General features: G+C 41.2%; 2 protein-coding genes across 3 annotated transcripts in view; both read right to left on the bottom strand.

Annotated features, from left to right (window-relative positions):
* Positions 1 to 16: 16 nt before the first annotated feature.
* phyhiplb (phytanoyl-CoA 2-hydroxylase interacting protein-like b) lies at positions 17 to 15,006 on the bottom strand. Of its 2 annotated transcripts, none has more exons than XM_041050555.1 (5): positions 14,941 to 15,006; positions 5,572 to 5,768; positions 4,461 to 4,635; positions 2,790 to 2,907; positions 17 to 1,420 (listed from the first exon to the last, which is right to left on the bottom strand). In XM_041050555.1, the coding sequence occupies exons 1-5, from the start codon at positions 14,984 to 14,986 to the stop codon at positions 877 to 879; spliced, it is 1,080 nt and encodes a 359-aa protein (XP_040906489.1). In that variant the 5' UTR covers positions 14,987 to 15,006; the 3' UTR covers positions 17 to 876. The 2 variants fall into 2 exon arrangements, with proteins under 2 accessions (XP_040906489.1, XP_040906488.1); XM_041050554.1 differs by lacking the exon at positions 14,941 to 15,006 and adding an exon at positions 14,080 to 14,319.
* A 6,125-nt stretch (positions 15,007 to 21,131) lies between these two features.
* LOC121189739 (protein bicaudal C homolog 1-like) overlaps positions 21,132 to 25,410 on the bottom strand; it is a 54,220-nt gene continuing 49,941 nt past the window's right edge. The window contains exon 21 of the mRNA XM_041050155.1: positions 21,132 to 24,471. Within this exon, the coding sequence (XP_040906089.1) occupies positions 24,344 to 24,471 (128 nt within the window). The 3' untranslated portion in view covers positions 21,132 to 24,343. The remainder of the gene's footprint in view (positions 24,472 to 25,410) is intronic.

Genomic DNA, 25,410 nt, shown 5'->3' with positions numbered 1-25,410 from the left:
ATGGTAGAGGTACTGACAGCTTTCATACTCATGCTGCACAGAAATGCATCATGCTTTTTTTTCCTTTTTCTTTTTTTTTTTTAAAGGTTAACAAGTGAATGAGTAGTCCCCACCTGGTCAATAGAGACTTAGTGAGTACAGATTTTAGAGGTTGTTGCATTAGTACTGTTAAGATTCTACAGCGGTTTCATGTCTGCTTTTTAATACCTTTGGTATAAAGAAAGATGACTATTGATGCTGCAGCCCTAGAAAATTGTAGTACCAGTCCGTGCCACTAGGAGGAGGTAAAAAGAAGTCGGATTTTGTTGACTGTGGAATGAGAGACTATCAAAGTAATTGGAAACAACAAAATGCTTGTCCACACAGATAGTGTAAACTCAATCAACAGCATATCAATAATAAAAAGGCAAAGGGCATTAAAGTATGGAACAACAGATTAAAATAAACAACAGAAAATTGAATAGAAGCAGCCCATGTGGTTTAGTACAGTTTAAAGGGTTTGGTCAGTACGCCAGTGTTGATTTGCAGGGTGGATGGATGAATCTGTGTTGGTGGTGTCACAGGTTTAATTTTCTCACCTGGCAGTCCCTTATGTGGATATCTTTAGGTATGTTTTAATATATGTTTTCAACATTTAGGGTAACCCTTTTAAGATGAGGAAACAATGGTGCAGGTGTCAGAGTGGGTGTACCTTTCTCTATTTTTCTCCACTCTTCTTTGGGAACGATGGTCTCTTGAGAGTACAGAGCGGTGTCAGAGATATGTTGCTGCTTCATGCATGTGTTGGTCTGCTTCATCAGTACATGTGGACTTCCTGTGTGTACAGAGGTCAGTCACCTTTAGTCCTTCCCTTCCTCTCCTACTATCTGCTGTTTCTTAGCGTCCCACACTGATGTTGCAGGTCTTGCAGCTGGGGTCCTTCTTGGCATTTACTGTGGACAGACTCATCAGCTGGTGCCCGCTGATCTCAGCCACCATGCCCAACGCCAGGTCTACAGGCTCCGTGTAGATCACCTCCAGGATGACGTCCTGGGCATGATGAAACACCAGACCGCCATCACCCTCTTCATCCTGCTTGCAGGTAAGGAATCGGTTGTTGGTGATATCGAGTATAGGCAGCCGCTGCTTACAGAACTCGTCACCCCTGGAGCCCTTTGGTGCCAGGACCAGAATAACATAGTGGTAGGCCGTATACATGCAGTAGAAGTCTCCAAAGTACAGGTTGGTGTTGGGGTTGAAGAGTGCGTCAGCCTGAACCTCAAAGCGGTGGCGTCCGTAAGGGGAGTCCTGCGGAGGTTTGCCTGTGTTGAACTCCGTGTTGCAGCTGAAGAAAATGCCCTCCAGCTTGCCACTGATGGGTGAGCCATGGCTGCCACTGTTGTCCTTCACTGACGGCAGCATTCGGTTCCCCTGCACCTCCCTGGAGTTTGGATAAAAGAGAAAGAAATGGGCCGTGAACAAATGGCAAACATGTTATCGGTTTCCCTTTAGGGCTAATCAGAAACGAAGCTGCACAATGTTTTAATCTGCAGTTTTCATCTTCCCCCTCAGCCAATCAAAGTAGATTTGGAATTGCCGGAAAGCAGTGGCATCACTTTTATCAAGTTTGTCTCTGACAGCGTCTGAGACAGTGTGACACATGGGAAAAGATGTAACCTGAGACTCATAACACAATAAACAGAGTGAACTCTCTGAATGGAATACAGATATAGTTTCACTATTTCTGGAGCTGTAATCACATTAGCCAGTGCAGTTTGTCTCTCGTGAGAGAAAACTGCTGAAAAACAACACATTTCTTTATCATAATGACAAACTGCCAGAAAACAAAAGCAAATTAACAGATGGACATTCAAAACAATGAATGGTTCTGTGGCAGCTGCATATCATCCCCAGAGTAAATCTGAGCTCCAAAGCTCCAATTATGAATTGTAATTAAACTGCTATCACTCCAGAGGTTGTCATTATATCAATAACTGGTGCTTTGTTGTGGGTATTATGGAATTAATTCAGCTCCCGCCCCAGGTCACAAGATCAGAGGCCTCATCCAGTGGTAATGTCAGTACTTTTACTCCCCACATGATGGTGCAGTTTAACAGAAGCACGTTCAGTACACTGTAGCAGCTGCAACTCAGCAAAAGGGAGAAGAGTATCCAGATGACGTCATGCTGTAAAGCTCCAACAAAAGAGTGCTCACAAGCTGCGGCTTTAGGACAGAAACTGTGCTCTTTGTTAGGTGGTGAGCGGTGAGAGGATGGAGAAAAGACAACACAATTACAGAAGGAGGACTAGACAGGAAGTTTGAGAAATTGCACGAACACCAACACAGACAAAAAAACTGTATACACTTTTACTGCACAATATTTCAGGAAACAACTAAAATAAGCTACTCCAGCGATTTTCTGTCCTCCGTCTGTCACACTCTACTCCAACATCAAAACAGACTTGTTCAATTTTTGCTGCCACATGCATGTTTTCTTTTCCTCTTTTCTTTCCTCTGCATCCTCTAACAACTGTCTGCTATTGTCTAACAGAGTTACACAAGGCACTAGCCCTTTTCAAATTTTATTTTATGTATTTCTATGTATTTTCTGTTGAACTAAGACGTACAGTATGTATGCAGAGGAAATTACTGGAAGAACCAACCTGTGAGTATTAAGATTAATATTAGTCAGGGCTTGCTGCTGCAGTAGTTTACTGTTCAGATGAATCTCCATTTCTGCATGACTACAATCGGCTTTCTCTAGAGTGGAGTACTTTAACCTAAAACCATGGAGCCTTCTCATTCCTACCTGGCATGGTCAAAATACTCTTTATTCTGGTTCCTGTAGAAGACAGAGAAACGCAGCATTCGGCCAGCGATGACCTCTGCCTTCTCCATTAGCTGGTTTAGATGCACTGTGGAATAATCTGCAAAGAGACATGACACAAATCATCATGAAAATTAATCTGCTGCCATCAGGATAATCGGAAATGTACAAATGTCATTAAGTAGAAATTAAATTCTTTAATCACAAAGAACAGTATCCCGAGATTCTTCAGGATATTCAGTAACTTCTCCATATTTATAGGTTGAAATGACTCAGCATTTAGACGGAAAACATTTTCAGTCAGTCCTGTAATATAATCTGCTTTCACTCACCACCATGTAAGCAGCTCTGCCAAATGGGTGTGGAGTTTATCCAAAGCATATTAAAAAAAAATCATAACGATGAAGGCATTTTCCCCCATCCCACTTTTGCCACAAGCACTTGAACACACCAGTAAGGATGATTTGGGTAAAAGAGGAACATTCCCTGCTCTCTCATGCAACAATAAAGTTGGAATGAAGAGAAATGAAAGAAGACATACAACACTTGAAAGCTATTTGACATTACAGTAATAATCTACCAAAATAAACTGAATGTCTTCTTTCATTTCTCTTCATTCCAACTTTATTGGCAGTGTAGCTGTGTAGCTGTCAAAACACTTTTTTTTTTTTAGATCTTTAGCTTATTTTTTCATTATAATGGAAGGCAGCAGTCTTGGCAGCATCTTTTAAGCATTTTCCTTCATCAGTTAATTCCGTTTACTACGCCTTCACCACACACGTTTTTTTTTCCTCAGCATTTTTACATCAACTATTACAACAACTATTGGGTGGATTGCTATGAAATTTTGTACAGATATTCATGGTCCCCAGATAATGAATAGTAATGATTTTGGTGCTCTCCTGACTTTTCCTCTTGACATCTGGCGGATAGATTTCCATGAAATTTGGTACAGATGTTCAAACCTGGCAACCCTGAGGGGGACCTGATGAACTGTAATACCTCTGATAACCAAGTGATGTGAGTGTATGTTAGCATGCTTACCGTAGCTCAAAGCACTGCTGTGCCTCTATAGCCTCACAGAGCTGCTAGCGTGGCTGCAGACTCTTTTATCATCTGACCATTCACAGTGAAAACAGACAAAGAGAGGGGGAACATGCAACAAAGGTCCTATGCTGGAACTGAACCAGAGATGTTGTGATTATGTGGTGAGTGTCTTAGACCACAACAAGCCTCCCAGCCCTTTCTAATAAATTCTACCCTCCAGTCTCCATGCCATCATCCCTTTCCCCTTATCCCCTCCCCCACTGTAAGCCTCTAGCCAGCAATATTGAACTTAATGACCTCTGTGTCAGAAAATATACAGCGCAGCTACTTCCTTTAATCCCTCTCTTTTCTTACCATCCCCTCCTCCCCTCCCTATCTCCATCCATCTTTCCCTCCACTCAGTATAAATTAGCTTCCCTTTAATATTCACCTTCTAACTGTATTGTGCTCTATCCTTTACTCCATTGTAGCCCTCTCTCCTCTCCTCTCTTCCTCTCCTGTGCTACTGTCCTCTGTGGTTCAGTTGGCCACAAAATCAAAAGCAGCACTGATGTCACAAATCCTAAAAATGTATGTACTCATGGCACTGTAAGCTGTATTACTCACCCGCAGTGCAGAACTCGATGATCTCGCTCCATTCGGAGACGGCGTAGTCACCATCAGTCTGTTTTGATGCGGTCTGGACGGCCACAGTGTATTCTGTGCGTGGGCTCAGAAACCAGTGGCCCCGAACAGTCATGGGCAGGGGCACTGCCTTGGCCACCAGCTTGGTAGGAACATCCTGAAGGGAAGGAGGGAGGGAGGAGAGGGGGTAAGGAAAAAGGAGGTGAATGAGGACAGGAAGGAATGAGTCAGAAAGACTCACTGTGGAGTCTTTGAACAAAACCACCTTGACATGAGTCTTTTTGCCTTGAGCATGAAAAGAAAGGTTATCGTTTCAGCTTCAAATCAGTTATTTTAGGTTTCAAACATCAAAGAAGATCATAGATGTTTGTAGCTCTGCAATAACTGTCTTTATTATGAATATAACATTTCAGAGTGGTTATGGTTTAAAGTGGAGATTGTATATCGAGAACAAGACACCCTTTTCTTTCAATAAAAAAACCTGGTTTCCATTATTTAAAAATGCACATTGCTTACAAATACCTCAATTACTGCAAAATCCAATTTCTTACCAAAATATTATATTAAAATCAGACTACATGGTTGACTATATTAAAAAAAAACACACACATTTTACAATAGAATACATTTGAAAATTTTTTGGGAGACTTAAAGGTAGTATAGGTGTGGTTTAGCTCTGTTTGATCTGTGTGTGTAGACACACACACACACACACAAATATATGTGCTGCTTGTATTTATTGTGGAAACTTTTTTTTTAATTTGCTGCCATGTTGGCTGTGTATCATACTGAAAAAGAGAACTTAAGGACACTTTTACCTGGTTAAACAAATAAATGAAAAACATGTTTTGGGTATGAATGATTATTCAGAGAATTTTGCTGGCATATTGCCCAGTTTGTGCTCTCAAGGCTCATTGTGATTTTTCAATTTTCTCACACACTCAATCACATAATTATGAAACCTCTTATTATTGACACACTCCTTTTTATGAAATGCAGCAAAATTCAGTTCGGTGAGACTTCAACGAGAGGTCTTTTGTTGAGTCATCTCTCTGTAGTGTTAGCTGTTTATCTGTGCTGATTCAAGCGTTACCTTGTGCTTGAACTTGTTTGAGTTTTTATTCTCCTTCTTGTTCAGGTCAATGAAGTAGTGTGTGATGCGCTCCTTGCTGCGCGGCTCCATGTCCCAGCAGATCTTGAAAGAGTCGCAGGTGATGTTGCTAATCTTGATGTTCTGAGGAACAGGTAGCTCCTCCATCTCAGAGATGCTGCCGTCCTGGGATTTACTCCCTGTGTGGTTAAAAAAACAATGAGCAGTGTTGATATAACAGCTGACATCAATGTCAAATAGAGCAACAAGATATACCAAAATGAAATTACATGGTTCGTATTACTGTAGCAGTTCTAGGGAACATAGATCAGTGTTATAGCCAGTAAAGCTTACTTAAATCTAATATAGTATCATTTTCAAATCTTTGCTCATAATACTTCTTTTTCTTAATGACCATGAATTTCCCGTACTACAGTTTCTCTGTAATTATTCCAGAGAAAATGCTCACAGTAGTTTATCCACAATATCACACATGCGCAAAGAACCGCCTGTGCCTCTGACTACCATATATGTTGCCATGGAAACACATCAGCCCCTCAACACACACATCCACCTTCTCAGAACATACGTGGCATTAAATATTTCAAATGCTGCTGATTGAATCTCCTCTCCTCTCAGCAGAGATGGATTCATTTTATAATCAGCAACAAGAAAAAAAACAGGATGTACACATGAGCCTGCAACAATAAACTTTAAAGGACTGGTGAAAGTCACAGAACTTCAGCCATTTGTTTAAGTTGGGTAAAATTTCAGTTTCACGGGTTTTTTTGTCTTGTCACTCCTAGCCCATTTGGCCAGGACAGAAAGGTCATTGCGACATTGTTTTCCCTCAGCCATTAGTCAGGTTCCTGTAAGAGACACAACATGCAGAAAAGGAGTAACGACCCAAAGTGCACACCGAGGCCGATGAAAATGTCACCGGTTGAATGAGAGCTTTGTAGTGTTAGGATGAATATAGACTTTGCATCACACTCGGAGACGCCCACTTGGCATGGCAACAATGTGTTTTCTGTACACGCTCTGGGGTCTAAACACGAGAGTGAGTAAAATACAAGAATGCAGAATTTGGGAGTAAAGAGCAACGCGACTTAGCTCTATAGAGAATAAACAATGGCAGAAGCAGCGGAGCATGGAACATCCATCTCCTCTCATCAGCTGAGAGAGGGAGAGATAAAAGAGTAATCCCATAATTGGGCTATGTGGACTCTCCTGTCTCGCCTCCACACAGCAGCAGAGCATTTGTAGATTGATTCATTTCAGGAAATAGCCAAACAGAAGGCAATTCCTACACCCAGTCCCACTGTGGAACTTACCCTTGAGAGTTGCCTCACAGTTTTATCCTGGTTTGGCTCTTTTTCAGATCATGACTTACAACTGTCTTAAAATAACATCAAAAAGAGACAAATGTATGGTCTTTACCACCAGATCAGACCCCCCACTTACTTTTGTCCTTCTTCCTAATCACCACTAGCTGATTACTGCAAATAATCATCTTTATCCTTAAAAGAAAGACCTCCTGTTGTTACGTGCTTGGACAATACTGCTGCTCATGATGAAAGGAAAGATGACTTTCTAGTGATAAACACAACCAATCTTTGGGAAGATTTTTTTCTTTGGGAATGTTATAAATGCTATAAATCTTCACACTGCAGTAAGTCTGTGTATTTAAACATAGGAGTTATTATCTGGACTTACCGCACATGGTTTAAACTACATTTTAGGGGCACTGGGGGTAGGGGATTCTTGAGTATGTAAACAGTAGCAGTTATATCCTCAGCCTATCTGAACTATGCTTGGTACTCAGGCATCTCCTCCTGATTTGTGAAAACATCTCATCCTTCTGCTGGTCCACATTTAAAGACCATCTCATTATACTTAAACCCCACTGAGCTGATAAGTTTGGCTCAGACTGACTGAGAGGGTTAACATGGGGACATGACGGTGCAGACCTCTGTCAGAAAATGCTCCACCAAGTCTGCACTGTAACGTGCCACCTGAGACTTTCTGTTGCTGACCTCTAACAAAAACAAGGAAAAGACAAGGCCCTCCCCGTCATTCTCTGACACCCGTGTCAGGGAAAGATGAAATATACCCAAAGGAGGTGAAATATTACCAGGGACTTTTTTGTAACTTTTCAAAAATACCGAAGATCACATCTATCATAAAAATGCTGAGTAATACAGGCCTCAAAAAACAAACTGTTCAAGTTTATTTTAAATGTGACTATTTCATAGCCATTACTAATCACTCAGTGATTTTGTGGCGATTCATCACTCATTACTCACACTACCTGCAGTATGTGACTGTAAACGTTAACCTAAACCAAACACCAAAGATGAAGAACCTGCTAACTCACTTGCTGTGTTGTGCCTGAAGCAAAGTAAGTTCCTTGTCCTCTCCTCAAAATATTTATGTCAACACTGATGTTTCCCTTCAAACACTCTGAAACGAAACCCCATGCAGGTCTTTGCCCTCCCAGCTCCTTCTGACTCCACTATGCTGATTTAGTTCCTGTTTACTCTTAATGTGCTCCTGATTAACCTGCAAATGGAGGCACTGTATCGACACACTAATGCTTTCCAAATGCAGTCAAATAGTGCCTACATAACAGTCCTAAGGCAACTCAGTCAAGCTGAAAGTGATGCTATCAGGGAAAAGAAGCTCTGAAGGCTCCAGTTTACTGGGGAGAAAGGAAGAGAAATGCTCATGAGACAGACAGATATCTGCAGATTTGTTCACAGTGCTTTTTTTTTAAGGCAAACAATATAAAAACATGAATTTCACAATATACAGATTAAAGAATCAAATTATGAATTAAGTATGCAAACATGCTAACAAATTCTTTATCAAAATTACTAAATAAATTGAACTACAACTTTGGCGACACAGAATCTGAAAATAATATATATCAGGTAACGTTGCCTGCAGGTAAACACACTGGCTTTGTGAGATCCAGTGGCTAAGCTCTGCTCTGAATCCTCTGGGAACTCAGAAAGCACAGGATGAAAGATGGAGGAGAGAAAGTCAAGCAGGATGAAGGTCAGGCATTAAGGGAGCGAGTAAAACCTTTTACAGTCTCACACGGGAGGCCTAAACCCTGAGTGTTACTTAAATTTATATGCTAGACGGTAGCCAATACTAATTTTGTTGAGTCATAATTTGACCATGGAATCCATTATACTGTGAGGTTTTACTAATTATTACACTGTATTAAAATGCTAAACATGAGGCGAAGGGTTTTTGCCTAATCATGATCAAGCAAAATGAGAGTCAGTTTTTGAAACTCTTGGTTAGGAGCTTGGGAGCACGTGTTACTCATGTTCAAAATGACAGTGCTCTTATATCAAGTTGAAACAAGAGCACTGTTCATGCTTGACAAGTGAAACAAAATGCAGGACAGAAATAAATGCGCTACTGCAAAAGCACTGCTTTTCAAAAGATGGAAAGCCTACTCTGTTGATTCTGCTAAACCCTATCAAATGGACCTTATTGTGTACTGCCCTTTTACTCAGCATGCAGTCAAATGCCATTGCGGAATTGCAATAGATACAGGGGGATCAATAAAAATCTTGTTAACATGCATACATAGGGCCATCCTAATGGTTCTCTGCGGTAGAATCTGTTCCAGTCACACCTGACTTGATGCTGCGAATTACTTGTTGGCGCTCTTTACTGAGAGGAAAGTGATATGATTTCCACTTGGAATATCTGCACATTGGAAATGTATTCACCAGACGTGAGTGAAACTATAGTGCTCCATTTGAATGTCCATGCTTCTTAATTTTAAAACCATTCAACTTTCGGTCAAGGTTAATGCTGAAAAAACAACTTGGAACTTTTGGCAGGTATATGATGTGAAAAAAGAATTGGCAGATGATACCAGCGCTGGCTGTCTCTGACTGTACAAGTGGGCACTCACTTCAGACAGACAAGCCTCCTACTTTTTAAGTTGCAGTGTTAGGTCTGAAATTGTACTGTAGACATGAGCAGCGCAACAGACACTCACAAGGCACTGATGTTCGCAGGCCTTTGAGAATCACGCCTTTGTTCCTCTCAATGCACAGGCTAGACCGAGACAGAGACCATGCTGGGAGTGAGAGAAGCTGCCAACAGAAAAGCATCTTTCTCTCAGAGTGAGATAAACAATGCCCTGCTCATCAGGGTTACACAGTCTGTGTTCCACCTTTTACAAATCAATAAGCTCCTGAACAAAGACCTAGTAAAGACACTTTAACAACACAAACTTCAGTGGAAAAGAGGGCTAGTTGGGTCAGAATTGACCCACAAATTAATTAAATAGAAGACCCTCAGGGAGGACAGATCTGTTTTTTAAAACTTGTCCAAAACCGGAATGAGTCACCATTTCTCATTTGCATAGAATTTGAATTCACAAACAACAGGCTGCTCTAAAATCCTTCAACTTTTTTTTTTGCAGTCTTTATTTTCAGTATGGAAGGATTTTATGTAACAGCAGTCAGGCATTGAATAAAAAAGAAATTAGCCTGAATGTTTGAAGCTGATTTTCATGGTCAGACTGCAACTGCAATCAATCTTAAATTATGTTCTTAACTATTTAATACAGTGAAGTCAGTTGCAAATGAATATATTATGCTGTTGATAAGTGGCTGCATAATGTGTACCTGTACCTCTTGCCAGCACAGTCATGGCACACAACTGCTCACACTGAACAGTGGCCAAACTAAAATGCCAGCTTACTCAGACGAAGCTGTATGTCATAAGGCCAGCCTGCTGTTGTTCCATGTTTGAACATATTGGATAAGCTCTAGTCGAGTTCACTGAGTAACAGTTATCATCGGAGTTGCTATTCTATAGCACTAAGAGTCTACAGCCATGCTAGCAGCTCTGTGAGGCTGTGCTTTGAGCTAAATGCTAACATCAGAATGCTAACAGATTCACAATGACAATGTTAACATGCAGATATTTAGCAGGTAGTGTATAGCCTCCTAACATTGTCTAATTAGCAGAACACACACAGAAGTACTATTACATGGTAATGTCATTCATTTTACGGGTATTTGGACATGAACAAAAGCATTGGAAAAACCAAAAACTGATGACAGAGCCAGATGAAAAGTGATGCTCGGAGATGTTTCATCAAAAAAAAAAAAAAAAAGAAAACCCACAAACGTCAACCTCATGGTGGCGCTAGAGGAAATATCAGGGGCTTACTAAAGACAGCAGACTTCATCTTCAGAGGACCTTAGATATTTTAGCACCAAAGTGGTGGACTGACTGTCAGAACCAACACTGCCATCAGCAAAGGATGGCATGGTGACAAAAAAATAATCTGACAATGTCTGAAATACAGCACATTTGGAACAGTGAAATATAATAAAACAAAACAAAATAAAAACACAGCCCCTGCATAATCGCTTCTCCCACTGCCTATTTAATCTTGCACAACTTCTTTTCATGGTGTTTCTCAGCTCCACTGTGGTTTTGCAGGGATTGAAAAGTAAGCCTTTTGTTTAAGAGTTGTGTCACTGCATTTGAGGAAACAATGCCACTGTCGATTAGTAATTGGCAGGCTCAGTGTTGTGGGAGCTTTTCCTCAGTTTGACACAGTTACTTGGTGATGCTAAGGCACCTTTAGTAGAATGGTTCTCTCTCTCTCTCTCTCTACCGATCTATCTGTCTTTCATGGACACAGACACACTGCCAGACTGAGGGTGTCACAGCTGGAGCAGCAGTATTTTGGGCAGAGAGATTTCACGGAGTGCAGACACAGTACTTGGTTGCTTAAATGGCAGTCATCCATCAAGGCAACATAATTACGTCAGCGGCCACGGCACAAAGGTCTTGCGAGACATGTAGTGTGTATTTCATTAGCCCCTGTAAATACGCAGTAACTGTGGATATAAAATCAAAATGGTGGTCCATGTCAGCCTTGCAGAGGCTGGTGACAAATTTGTATCCAGTCCAACATAATGGAAGCAATTCCCTGTGTCCCCAGACCTCTGCAGACCAGCAGCAGAGAGACTTCTTATTCATAAGTGCATATTCTGTAATTTCCCCACTACTCATCGCTCTTAGCACAACATTCCCTACCCCCCTACTTATTCATGTCACAACCCCATCACTAAACTGAACCATTAAGGCTGTAAAAACCCCCTCTAACACAGGGTACACACAGAAACAACTTGTATCTCACTCTTTCTTTTATGCATTGAGATGCTCAAACAGTCCTCAGTGTGTGACAGAGAGCGCTTTCCCACAGAATACTGAAGCTGCATGCATTTCCATTTGCTGGGTCAGCATAGGCTCATAAGCCTCTCATGCTGGCAATTAAATATTAATGGATTTGGGAGATAAATTTAGAAAGCTATGTGAAAGTGGAATGAATATGGTCCTTGGAAGAATGTACGTATTGATCAGATAATAAAACAATCCATTTACAAGAAAGCTGAAAGTGACCTAGCAGACTTCTGCATGGGGTGTGGCAGGGAACTTGTAAGGTCATATAAATGAGAAACCGCGACGTGAAAATTCGGGAGGTGGTCAAAATAACAGGAACATTTACATAACCCAAGCACTACAAACCATTCTCCACAGAACTTAACATCTCAAGCTTCACTTGCTGTTTACTGAAGGAGTTCTCTACTCAGTTATATTTTACATTTACGGTATACCAGAATGTTATTGTGTCCATTATGTGTCTGTCAAAACCGAATCTTAGTCATCAGACTGAGTAGAGCAGGTCACCTGCGTAGTAAGACTACACATTAATTGTTTCTCACTCCTCATCATGAAGCACGAGTATGTCGTCCACATTAATGGGTGAATTTTTGCATTTATAAGAGGCGATATGGGCAGATTACAATGGCACTCTCGTGCATTGTGCAGTGATGATGCTTAAACTGTACAGATGATGAGTGTTTTAAGCAAACCATTTACAGAACACGAATTACTGTATCTGAACCAACATTTATAGAAACTACTCAGCTATATGACAACCACCAATTGTTCTACAGAATGTGCACAGAAGGTAGACATTGTGACTGTGTTGCTCCATAAACAGAGAGTATGTGGGTGTCTCAAGGAAACAGAGACACTATTTACACTGGGTAATCTACTTGACAAACAGCAATGCTGCAAAGACCAGGCTTATCAAAAAAAGAAAGCCCCCCCGTAAACCTGCAGCATAGGAAACCCAGTGCTGGCACAGGGTTCCATTAGAGAAGTCCAGCCCCATCCTATATACCATTATCAAAATAACAGCTTTAGAATGAGGCCAGCAAAGCACTAAAGACATAAACTACATCCTGCTGTATTGCATTATGAGGAGCAGCTCTGGCAGACGAGAAAATGAGGCACTGTGTAACAATGACTGCACTGTGATCAGATGCTGGGGGTCCTTTGAAGGCTCAGTGAAAACACACCATTGACTCCATGGGTGCCCTAACCAGCCAATCCAGATACAGATAAAGAAAATCTGGTATAGCTGAGAAAAATAACTCCATTAAATCCATTCAACTATGAAAAGGTGTGAGCTCATTTTGTTGCCAGGGATGTGAATTCATCCACAATCTTAATTAAAAAGGGATCTCTGTGACCATGTGTCTTGTCTGAGATGTGGAATCAATGCTTTGTAATTGCACTGATGGGTGTGTAGGGCTGCACCGCCTGTGCACACACACATGTGGGTGCAGCCATGTTTGAGCCTCTCATTCTCTCCTGATGATGACTTGCTTTTTTCCCCCCTCACCATCCGCATAAGGGTTAAGCCTGTTCAGGGAAAAAAAAGCTTTTCCATTTTGACATAATAAAAATTGGCTAATAGATGCATTCTCATCTGTGATCAGAATTATTTCTACTCTTTATTTGAAGGTAAATATCCAGAAAACTTTTGAATTTCAGAGGAGTCAGCCACAGACCATCCAGCATAGATGCAGGTGGATGACTTGATGAATCACAAATTCAAACCCAGGGTGAGAGTTATTGTGAATTGAGGAGGGGATATAAGATTAAAAACAAAGTAATTTGTTAAAATTAAAATGCGTAGGCCGTTATGCATTAACAAAATGATTAAGGCTGCTCCCTTAGGAGAAGACAAGAGGCAGCGGTTATAGGCGGGGTGGCTGCCGGCCTCTGTCCATGTCTGTGGTGCTGAAATAAAGACATTCATCACTTTACATTGTTTCCTCGCCTGTGCATGTTCAGTTTGCTGGGATATGCATTTCTTTTGAGCAGAGATTCTACTCTTGTGAATGAACAATATCTTGCTGTCTCCGTAAAGACACTCAGCTATTCCACACACGCACAAGCGCACCATCCATCCAACGAACCGGTGGAGCCACTATTCCCTTCAAACACACAATAAGGGTACAGCATGCAGCTAAAGCCAATGAGAGTCTGTGTGCGCTGCAGCGACTCTGAAATTAAAAAAAGAAAAGAAAAAGGGCCTAATGCACTGTTGTTATGCGCGAATGTCTCAACACCCCGGTGAAAAGCAGACAAACCTCCCCTTACCATCTCGTTCGCATAACTGTATGGCGTCTAAGCTCAGGTCCTTGATCATCCCCTCGCAGGGACTTAATGGACTGGTGATGTTGTGCGCCAAGCCTGGTACCTCCATCTCTGCAGAAGAGCCTGGATGATGCTACCGGTGAATTGCTGTCGCTAGTTGAATATCGTCTACGGGACTTGCACAACAGCAGGCTGCGGTCCACGGTCGTCAAGGAGGGAGAAAGGAAAGCGAAAGAGAGAAAGGTTTCCAGTCAGTCCCCTGCTCGTTCCGTCGCTCGCAGCTCTCCCCTCCGTCTCCTGGGTGGTGCGGCTAATGGCGCGTCAGCGGAATCGTCACGGGCGCGAACAGCACAAGCCGCCAGGTCGGGTTTTCAACGTGAAGCATAGCAGCTTCTGCAGAGACGCGTTTAAATGTAGAAACCTCAGAGATGCCAGCCTGTGCGTTTATCTTATTTCATGCGCTCCTCGTGCATGCAGCGCCTCTGTGCCTTCAGAGCCACAAGTGTGGGCGCGCGCGCGTGCGCGCGTGTGTGTCCTGTGTGTGTTACTCCGCCGCGGGACAGTTGAACACAAATAGTTCAGTGGATTAGTGCAGAGACGTTCCGCAAATTCAGTGGCTTCTTATGTAACCAGATTAGCCCGGTGTTCCCCCTCCGGTTTAGGTCTCCATCTAGACCCGTTCACACACACTCCTGTTCTTTCCTATTTCACGTTCAACGTCATCCCAGCAAAGGGTCTCTCACATGTCCTTATTTGGTAAGATGTAGCCGTCGCTCGCAGGAGCGCAGGTGCAAGTGGACCAGACAATAATGAGCAGGGGATGACCGTGACATATTGAACGACATAATGAATGAAGAGCCTTACCTCTGCTTTTCTGTCTTGGGGGCGATCCTTCCTGCATTGTAGACATAATGGCACATAAAAAGGAAAACCGTGTCAGTTTATAGCCTGAAAAACCATACTTTCTGCTGAGCTGTGTGCATGTGCGTTTCTAATTATCTCCCTTATACTACTACACCCTCTTTATCAGTGGCCCTCAGAGACAGGATTGCCAAGGCATGAAAGGTCAAGTGCGTGGATCAACTGCGGCTAAACACACACATGAGGCTGCAGGCGCCTCTTGGCCATGCAGAATTAGCCTGAATTCTGATCATCATTGAGTCGTTTTCATTTTTTTATTTCCTAAAGCACTCTTGTCTCCTCTCCATACTCCACAGGGGAGCATCAGAGTGAGGCGGTGTCACTTTCTATTTGTTTTTGTCTCTCTCGGTGTTACACAAGGCGCCCTGAGGAGAGGCGACAGAGTGTTTATCTATTCAGCGGACAACGGATTCTGCAGCTGCGCCTATGGGACCCCTGAGTCATGCTGTTCAAAACGGCAGAGGGGGAAGTGCCGCACTAGTCAATGCTGAATTACGAATTATAGGATGGCAACCACCTTAACTCATCTCTGTGTGAGGCAGACTGACACAGCATCATCATCACCATCTCTGAATTTGGAACAGAGGAGGAGGAGGGGGGGGGGGGTAAACTATAGTTGGTGAGCATTTTCATGCACGTTGCAGGATTAGAAAATTGGGTTATGGCGGGCAGGCGAATTAAACTCTTAGTAAGCTCATAATCACCGTGGCATTCAGATTCAGTAGGAAACATATTGGACGCACCACTGAAGGCCTGAATATATATTTTCACGCTCAGATTTCATGAGGGCAACGCTGCATCTGGCTCAAATTTCCTGCCTGGGAAATACAACTCATTAAAAGTGAAGGTCAGCATGCTGATCACTCCCTGCAAACACAGAGCCATCTGTGTCTGAGGAGAGGATGCTGCTCCATTCAGTATCAACAGATGAAATGATGTCTAATTTGAAAGCAGTTATTTTTGGTATGCATTTCCAGTATAGGAAAGTGAAATGCAGCATTATGCTTTTTACGTGTTTACTATATGACTGTGACTTACTCTGCTGTCTAAGACAGTTTTACTACTAAAGGGCGTTGCAGTGACATCCACAGATTAACACAGCATCTGCTCAAATGACACTGCTTCCACTATAATTCCATAAACCAGTGAGTAAGCTCATCAAACATCTATGAACAGTGATTAGAAATATAAACAAAAAGAACTAGAGCTCAGCAAATGGCCCAAAGTACACAATATAAAAAAAAAAAATCTCATTGTTATGTATGCCATCATCTGTTTCTTTTTGTTGTCCTCCACCTTCCCATTTCCCCCACCCTGCCTGTTGTGCTTATCTAGTAAGGGAGAGCAGAAAGAGGAGGAGATGGAGGATGAGGCCGACCGATTCTAGAGGGTTCCTTCTCATCCTACCTCCATCCGTCCTCCTTACCATCCCTCTCTCCACCCACCCGTATCCCCTCCAGCGAGAGTCACCCTGTGTTAGCGTCAGTGTTTCCAGTAGAGCTGAAGGAGGGCGAGGGAAAGCGACACTGTGTCCCATGAAACACACACCCAGCCAAGTTCACCCCCTCCCCCCTTCTCCTTTACCCACATCCTTCCATTTTTTCCTCCTCACCTCTCCTACCTTCCCCCCCTTCATATTCAGTCACTTCTACCTTCTTGTCTCTCTTCCTTTCTTTGCCTGTCACTTTTCCTACATTCTCTCTGCTGTTACTCTAGATCTCTGAAGTGCATATTTCTCTGCAGTGTCAGTATGTGTTGGTGTGTGTGTGTGCACTATATGTCATAGTGTGCCCTGTATTGGCAGTCCAGTCTCATTTGCTCACTCTGCTGTGATTAGAGCTCAGAGACCATGTGAACACAGTGACAGATGGAGAAATAGCAGGGAGTGAGGTGTAGTGAGAGTAAGACAAAACAGGCCAAATAGGTTGGGAAATTATAGAAGGATGAAGAAAAAGAAGTGATCGAAAATCCAAATACTGCTCTTATTATGTTTACTCCTAGCTTTCTAGGTCTCTCTCCGTCTCTCACACACCCACATACACACACCCTGCAGTCACTACACATCACTTCTCATCCATGAGGTCAGTTATGAGCCAGTATATGGAGTACAGGCCACAGCATTTTACATTAGCAGAAAACAATACCAAGTCTCCAGGGTTCAATACGTGGGTGTGTATGCGTGTCACTGTATACCACAAAACACATTTGTCTGAGGGAAGCAAATGAAGCGTGTCATTGATTTGCAGTGTGAGCTCTGCCCTTAGCTCAGCTGCAGTGTGATTGATAACGGCCATGTGTGTCTCTGGGTGTCCAAATGAAATCCCAGTTTATCTGAGCTTTTCAAGAATGAAATGCCCTCACCGTCCTTTCTGTTGTCACGGTAAAATCGGATGAATAACCAAGTTCATTGTTAGCCACCATTCAACAGTAAGCCCACACATTTTAATCAGCAAATATTAATTAAAAGCAGGGCTGATAGATTTATTAATAAAACAAGTTTAACTGATAAATGGTGATAAACGGTGCACAACAACAACAGGAACAGAATGACATTTTGGGCTTAATTATTTACTTTGTTGCAGAAATTTAGAAGATCAATACTCTAATAATAATTAATATTAATCAATATCAATATTGCTCTAGTGTCTGTGTGATAAATATGTAGCTAGAACCAGCACTCAGCTTATTTAGCTAAACATTATAACTGGAAACTGGGGGAAACAGCTTGCCTGGCAAGGAAACAAAACCCACCCACCAGCACCTCTAATATCGTCTCATAACTCCCTTGTTTTTATTTTTATTTTTTCACCCATTAAACAAACAAGATATAATGTGTTAATTAGTTTAGTGAGTTTTACAGATGCTTGGGTTTGTAACCTTGGGACAGAGGAAGGTTAGCTATGTCCCCTTTGCAGTCTTCATATTTAGTGATATCAATCTTCTTGTCTATCTCTCAGCAACAAAGCAAATACGTGTATTTCTCAAAATGTCAATCTGTTCCTCTCATGCATATGAAAAGCATTTGCCAGTTATACCTCATTGTGAAATTGTTGTCTTTGTCATGAGCTCCGTAGGACCATCCCCTGATGGAGTTGAGACAGTTGTGGATGGCTGAGACCTGAACGGGGAAACCTAGGGATCTCATGGATCTCTGGCTCTAATGAAGACTGGAGGAGGAGGTTGGTGGCATCAGACAGACACTGAAATGACAGGAGCCCAAAGAGGTTAAGGTTTACACTGTGACAGCAACGAGATGATTGGGACATAATTTGACTGCCTGAAATTCATAGATTAAATGCCCTGAGCTGGAAGTGGAAAAATAAAAATATTAAACAAGAGAGAGAATAAGGTTACGAAAAGTAGTCTTTCTGACTGAACTGAGCTTCACTTGGGGCTGGACCAACATTTTCCCTTCTAAGAAAACATGCCTGTAAGACTGAAACCAAAATAGCTGTCATATTTTAAATGCTCTGGCTTACGCTGAAAAGAAAATGTTATGCAAAAAATGGCAAGTAAATGAAAGCAATACAAAAAGATAGTTTGGGGTCTGACACTGAAAGGGCTTTGTGGTTTTATTTCTTAGAAAGAAATAGTAATGAAGTCTCGATATTAACGGTGTTAAACTGTTAAGAGAACTGCAATAAATCAGTGACAGTCAGTTTTCATCATCAGTTGTATTACTACTGCACAACATCATCCTGTTACTGAGTGCACTGTAGAGCTGCAGATATGAAAACAGAAGGAATATTTTCTGTCTTAGGGAGCTTTGTATCATTTTGCATGAGAAGGAAAAAAAAGGTAGACAGACACAATGAGCAAGACTTATCAGACACTATGAGCATATTGTCCACTGGATAAGAGCCAGGTATTGTGAGGTAGAAAGCAAGTCACAGCTCTTCTCATTTACACCTTTCCCGCAGAGGCAAGCTGCCCATGAGAACAATATGTGATGCTGGTCTTAAAGTGGGGAGGCCGCCAGGATGCTGAATAAATGCATAGTTGGTTAGTGATAAAAAGCCCATCACTTCTTTTCACCGCAATTTAGCCATCTTTCACTATCTCTGTCTCTCACAATAGAACATGAAATTGAAATTAGTCATGCTGGGCACTGAGAATGATTGCCAGCTGTGCCGTGCGCATAATTGCCCTAAGTGAGACAAAGAGAGACTTTGATATTTGTGATTTAATAGCTTTTCTCTAGAACTATTATGCTTGATGCATGTGAGACTAGGATAAAATATAAGTGAATTTGTTCCTGTGGAAGCTAAATTTAAGATCAAACTATGTCCTGACTAAGGTAAAACTGAAACTTTATTTTACTGTAGCTCTGATCTATTTATCCTACGAGGGCTTGGCAGCACACACCATAATGAGTGTTTTCTTAACATCCTTCCTACACATTACCCCCGAACTCCTCAGGATGACATACCAGTATTTACATCCTATTCAGTGTTCTGGTGTTATGTCAACATGAAGGCGTTCTATGTTCTTTACCTCGTGAAGCTCCTGTGGAAAATAATGACAGAGGGGGAGAGAGTGAGTGAGTCACAAGCTGCCATAGTTCAGTGGCACCACCTGTTTCTGTTAAGGGCTCATTTGCGTTGGATGAGAGCTTCTCTCCTTCTTTCTCTCCCTCTCTCTCTGTGCCATCTGAACATTAATTTGCTGCCACAAGCAGAGACGCCTGTGGATGAGGTTTGGAGCAGTTAATATGAACATAAATTAAATGGAAAATTGAATCATCTTCCTTACCTCCAATTGAACACACACCAAATTTCCTCTACAGTCTCTGCCTTTCAAAACCTACATTTTGAGACTCACATCTATAAAGTAAAATATATATTAGTGGTGATACCTGCTGTATGTTCTGTAAGTTTTTTCTTTTTGAAACATGTTCGCTAAATCCCACAAATAAAGCACAAGTAATTTTGTAATGTCATTTAATAATTTGTAAAAATGCAATGATGTGTTGCTGAGTAACCATTGTCCATTTTTTACTGGAGAGTCATTGTAAGTGGCAACACTGCCCCCCAGAGGTTTTCAATAAAACTGCCTGTGTTTTTACAATGCAGACTACAGTACTACACAATGCATTAAGCCGAGCGGGTGTCTGTTCTTTAGAATCAGTGCTCTCATTCCCTAATTTTGCTGAGCGGCTCAGATTAAATAAGAAACACTGTCCATGGCTTAATGTAAATGTGCTTGGTGACACAGTGCAGAGTGTGTGTGACCCTGACCTCACTCAAACAGATGACTGCAAAATCTGAACTCTTCACCCAACAATTCATCCTGGACGAACTGGATTGTACGACCCGGATAATGCCTGAAAAATCTGTGAAGACAAAAAGAGAAAAATAGGGACCAAACCAAATACAACAAATTATGCAAAATATTCAAAATTCAAGATCATTGATACTTCTCTGATGGTGCGGCATCCAAGATAGATGGGCTGTAAATTTAAGAGCCTCAGACTTGAGACCAAGCTTAACATGAACCTGTTCTTTTGCATTACATATATATTGTCTCTGTCGGTTGCAGCAGATGCATTCAGTTGGATTACGCAGATCCTGATTGTGCGGATTAGGCCTCTTGTAGGCATGCATGGCACTGTAACCACATGGCAGGGGACTGGGTTGCTTCTCAACATGCAGTGTGTCTTTCAATGTGGTCAGCTGTGAGGCTTTCAAACAGGGAAACCAAGCTAAAATTAATGAAACAAACAAAATTAACCAAACAATCAGCTCATACTTTATAAGCTTCAGTCTTGAAGGTTCCTAAATTTGTCAGCTGTGTTTTATTGCATATACATTTAATATTTAAATGTACTTAAAATACCATAAAAAAACAAACAAACAAACAAAAATAAATAAATAAATAATAATAATAAAAAAACAACACTGGCTACAGCCATTTTTTTTTTTGCTACTTCCAGAACATTCTTGAGGTAGCAAGGTTACAGCGCCTTACAGATAGTGTAATCCTGGATTTCTTGATAGCTTAAAGCTAATAACATCTTCTCTCCACTCTGAGACAATGGAGAAGGGACTTAAGATGATTACAGACATCGATGCCTTGCCAGTATTAACATTTCTGTGATATGCAGAAAACAAAACCGAAAAAGAGATTTTGTTTGCATACATTTATTACCTTCATAATACCATTTGAATGTTTGAACAAACATTTTTTTTTTGCCTGCTTGACAGTTTCTCCAAAAAGTCTTCTGTTTATGTCTGTACTACAATACAGTTAGAATAACAATAGCATCAACAGTGAACAGAGCTTTGGCCACATGGCAATGTTTTTACACAAATTCTTCTCTGGAACTTTGTGGAGAATTGTACCTTTCTCACACAAAGACAATGGTTGTATAAGATGAAAAAGTTGTACAAAAGTTATGTAATACATCATTTCCTTAGTGGTTTACATTTATTATAAATGTACCATTTGATTGCAGTACAAAGACTCCTTCAAATAAATCCCTTTGGGAACAACAATAATATGACTAACACAACAAATCAAAGACATAATTGTAAAACTTTCCTATCAAGGGCAAAGACTAGACAAGCTGGCAGTAAACTTTTTTGACTTAATGAGTCCCTTCACTGATCCGTAATAAATCTGCAATAACATGCATCAATATTTTTTTTTTTAAACAACATTCACTTGATAAGACAAGAACCTCTACTGCCCTCCGAGCAAACACATCCGAACAAGGAGAGGGATGAAAACAAATGTCTGCTAGGCAGGAACACGAGTCACAGCACTGGGAGAATCAGTGCTCAACAGTTTCAATGTAGTACCATGATGAGTGGGGGCGAACTGGCCCCGGGTGTCCTCTCAGGATAAAGGGAATTCCACCACCCTCTTTTATTATTATTATTTTTAAAATTTTTACATTTACTTTTTATTTACTTTTTGGCATGTTTTATTTTTTTTGCCTGTATAGGGCAGTCAAGAGCGAAGATGCAGGGGGCATGACATGCATTGCAGGTCCCTTAAGACTTCAAAGGAAAAAAAACAAGAGGAAAAAAAGAGAAAAAAAAAAAGACAATTACCTGGTTGGCGTCAGCAACCGTGTCAGAATATTATTAAGTATAGTGTTATTAACTTGACAACCACATTGAGAATGGCTCAAATCAGATGCGAGAGAAGGTGGAAAGAGGTTAAAAGTAAACATGAAACAAAAAAAATCAACTTAAAGGGAATCACTGCGAAATTGAAGAGAGGCGACAAACAACTGACTTCTGTCTGAGATTTTTATGAGGACTGCTGGTACTTTTTGTCATGGTTACATTTATCTAGATAAATGTTCATGCACTCGACAGTGATAATTTCTCAGAAGCGTCCTCTACTTAATAGATTTTATACACTGCACTCTCATTTAAACCAAGATAAGAAATTCTTCAGTCTGAGCTTTTATACTTGTATTGCAAATATAAACAAATTTTCCCAGAAAAGAAAAAAAAAATCTACAAAGAAACACTTAATTGCACTTGATACGAAATGCTCAGGACCTTGGACAATGGATCGGCTTGTAGGCTAAATCCTAAGATAAATCTTTCAAACGGCGCACAAAAAAACACTAGAGTTATCCAAAGTTAATGAACTGCTGGAAAAGGATGTTTTCCTTTTCAAAATACATGACTGAACATAATACAGGAGCCCAGAACAAACACAAACTTTAATGGCAAACACTACTGCTGCATGCATAATCCTGTTACTTCATTAAACACTGCTTAACCAAGTTTTGTGGATATTAGATTGCAAGACTGATACTAGAAAATTCCAGATTTTTATTTGTTTTCATCTTAAATCTCACAGTCTTTTTGATGACTCTGGTTGCTTATTGTTGTCTCGCAGAAATTCTCATATGAAACTAACTTGGCTGTGAATATATTGGTTCTTTGTGTGATGCACCTCCTATCTGGAGAGCAAGGTCAGACCAAAATATTAGTGTTCTTAACAAAATATCTCCCTGCTGAAAAACTAGTTATGTACATTGGCACCTTTCACTACAAAGGCATGGCCTTGCTCTGCTACGAGGTCTTTCCTTGCTCTGAACGGGACAGCCAGTAAAAAAAAAAAAAAAAAGGCACACAGTTCTAGCATAACAACTCCTTTTCCGGATATATGGAGGAGTGCATTGAGATTTTTAGGCACACAGAATGGGCCGCAGGGAGGCCAACACTGACAAATAACAGATGAGACAAAAGACCATGCACTATAAACAAACAGAGACGGGAAAACCACAGAAAGATGCCTGTTGACACAATCAGAGAGAGGCCTATGAAGCTTAGCATAACTGCCTCATGTCTCTGCTGCTGTCTAATGGCACAGCCATGTTACGGCTCCACAGATTAAGGGGCAGGAAAAAAAAAGTAAAAGACACTAATAATCTAATTACAAAATCATAGAAACTCACTCATGAACGTATAAAAAAATACATATGTAAACTGATTACCGTTAAACATCCCACCCATTCCCCTAAAATGGTAATAAAAACTAAAAATAAAATCATAATGCATAATGAGTACAAAATATTTGATTTTTTTTGTTTTGTCTTGAAATACACAGACAGACAAACAGACTGTGGCTGGACACAAACACTGACCTTGGAGGAATGTCCACCAATCAAAACACTAAAGGTATCCAAAGGTCAAAGGCCACAATGATACTTTCCTTTGGTAGATGTTTTTAAAGTTGATGAAGTCACCACTTTGGTGTGCTGACCCATTTTGTACTTCATTTGGTGGCGCCCTAATCTCACTGGCTAAGTGCTTATTACATTTGGTTTGGTACAAAATGCATCTGTGCTTTTAGTCAATAAAAAATGCATAGTTATCATTATTTCAGTCTAAGGAATTAGGCTCTCACAGGCAAAAGTCTAGTATTGTTAAAGTGCATGTCACTGATACAACAGCATAATACAAATGCAGGTCGTATCAATGTGTAAAATGATTGTACTAATCATTCTGCCTGTTCCCTTCAACAAAAAGTGGACAGAAATATTGGACAGTACCCTTCCTTCAGAACCATTACAACAACCTTCATATATAAATGCTCCAGATAGACTGAATGGCTCCATAAGGAGTGAACACTTGAACCTCATGTGTCTGAGAAATCCCTTTTTTTTTTCCTTGTTGGCACTTCAGGTAAAACTATGGCTTTTTTAATACATATAAATTTATACTATATGGCAACAACAACATTCTGAACAGTCTTAATTCAGCTAAAGCTGAAAAAAGGTAAACAACCACTGAAACCTGGGCTGCTGAGGCACAGAAAGAGACTGGAGGCTGATCTCCATCATGGACGGTTCTGAGATGGACTGGAGGTCTGGAGGCGCCTACCATCGCCCGCTGACGCTCGCCATGTCTGCGTGAAACTGGCGGGAGAGGCGGCCGCTCGCTCCTCCTTCCAGAAAGGAGGACCTGATGGGTGGCTCAAATAGCTTCCTCCGGTTCTTGTTTAGTTCTGTGCAGGTGAAAAAAAGAAAAAAAAAAAAGAAAGAAACACAAAACAAAAAAAGTAACACAAAACAAAACATCAGCAGTAGCAACTTCTGGGCAATGGGAGTATTGCTATGAGAAGCCACAGTAAATCACAGTAAAGAAATAAATACACCCAAGGAATATGTTAACATTTCTTTTTGGCCTCCACTGATCAACAGTGACACAAAAATTGGATTCAAATCACTATATAGGATTGCTCACATCAACAAAAGTCCTCTTTGTGTCCATCTGGTTTTACACATTAGCTTGGACAAAATGCTTTCATAAAAAATGTCAGAAGCATACCCTGGCATCTCTGGGTTATTCATATGATAGCTGCGTTTGGTCGTTGCCAGCATAAACCCTCAGTTAGATTACTGGAGACAGGCAGCTCGCTCCAGCTCTTTTTACTGGCAAACCAGCAGGAAGTTAAAACCTGGATTGCCTGACTGGCATTCTGTCTCTTTATAATGAGAGGCAAAAACATAGAAAGACAAAGAGACGGACAGAGACGTGCGTGTTCCTCTTTTGGAGCCGTAGAGTCCATCAGCGGAGATTAAAGTTGACCTGCACTTGGCTGAGGCGTCAGGCAGCAAAACCTATTCTAGCCTTGGATCACTCTGCTTCCTTAATAATCAGAGCACTGGCCTCTCCATTTCCCCTTGTTGCTCTCACTGTCGACCCTGGCTCTGGCCTGAGGTTTGCGAACTGAACATTTACAGAATATTCAGGAAGCTCATCATCCCAACACGAGCATGATTAACTTACGCAGCCTAACAACTGCAGCCATTACAACATTCACTTTAGATCCAATGCAACGACAGGACAGGCTCTACATCAGCATCAGTGAGGCAGCTGGAACAGTTGGAGAAACACCAACATACTCATGTGAGAAGAATGTGCATGAATGCCATTTACTCCT

This window comes from Toxotes jaculatrix, chromosome 11 (assembly GCF_017976425.1).
Source record: "Toxotes jaculatrix isolate fToxJac2 chromosome 11, fToxJac2.pri, whole genome shotgun sequence".
Classification (NCBI taxonomy): Eukaryota; Metazoa; Chordata; class Actinopteri; family Toxotidae; genus Toxotes; species Toxotes jaculatrix.
This window is presented reverse-complemented; position numbering and strand designations above follow the sequence as displayed.

Bases quoted from the DNA above. Each gene is read 5' to 3' on its own strand.
- phyhiplb (XM_041050554.1), bottom strand. From the start codon at position 14,185: ATGGAGGTACCAGGCTTGGCGCACAACATCACCAGTCCATTAAGTCCC. The intron at 4,636-5,571 runs GTAACGCTTGAA...CCTTCCCTTCAG, and splicing joins CAAACAAGTTCAAGCACAAG to GATGTTCCTACCAAGCTGGT. The intron at 2,908-4,460 runs GTGAGTAATACA...GTCTCTTTGCAG, and splicing joins CATCGAGTTCTGCACTGCGG to ATTATTCCACAGTGCATCTA.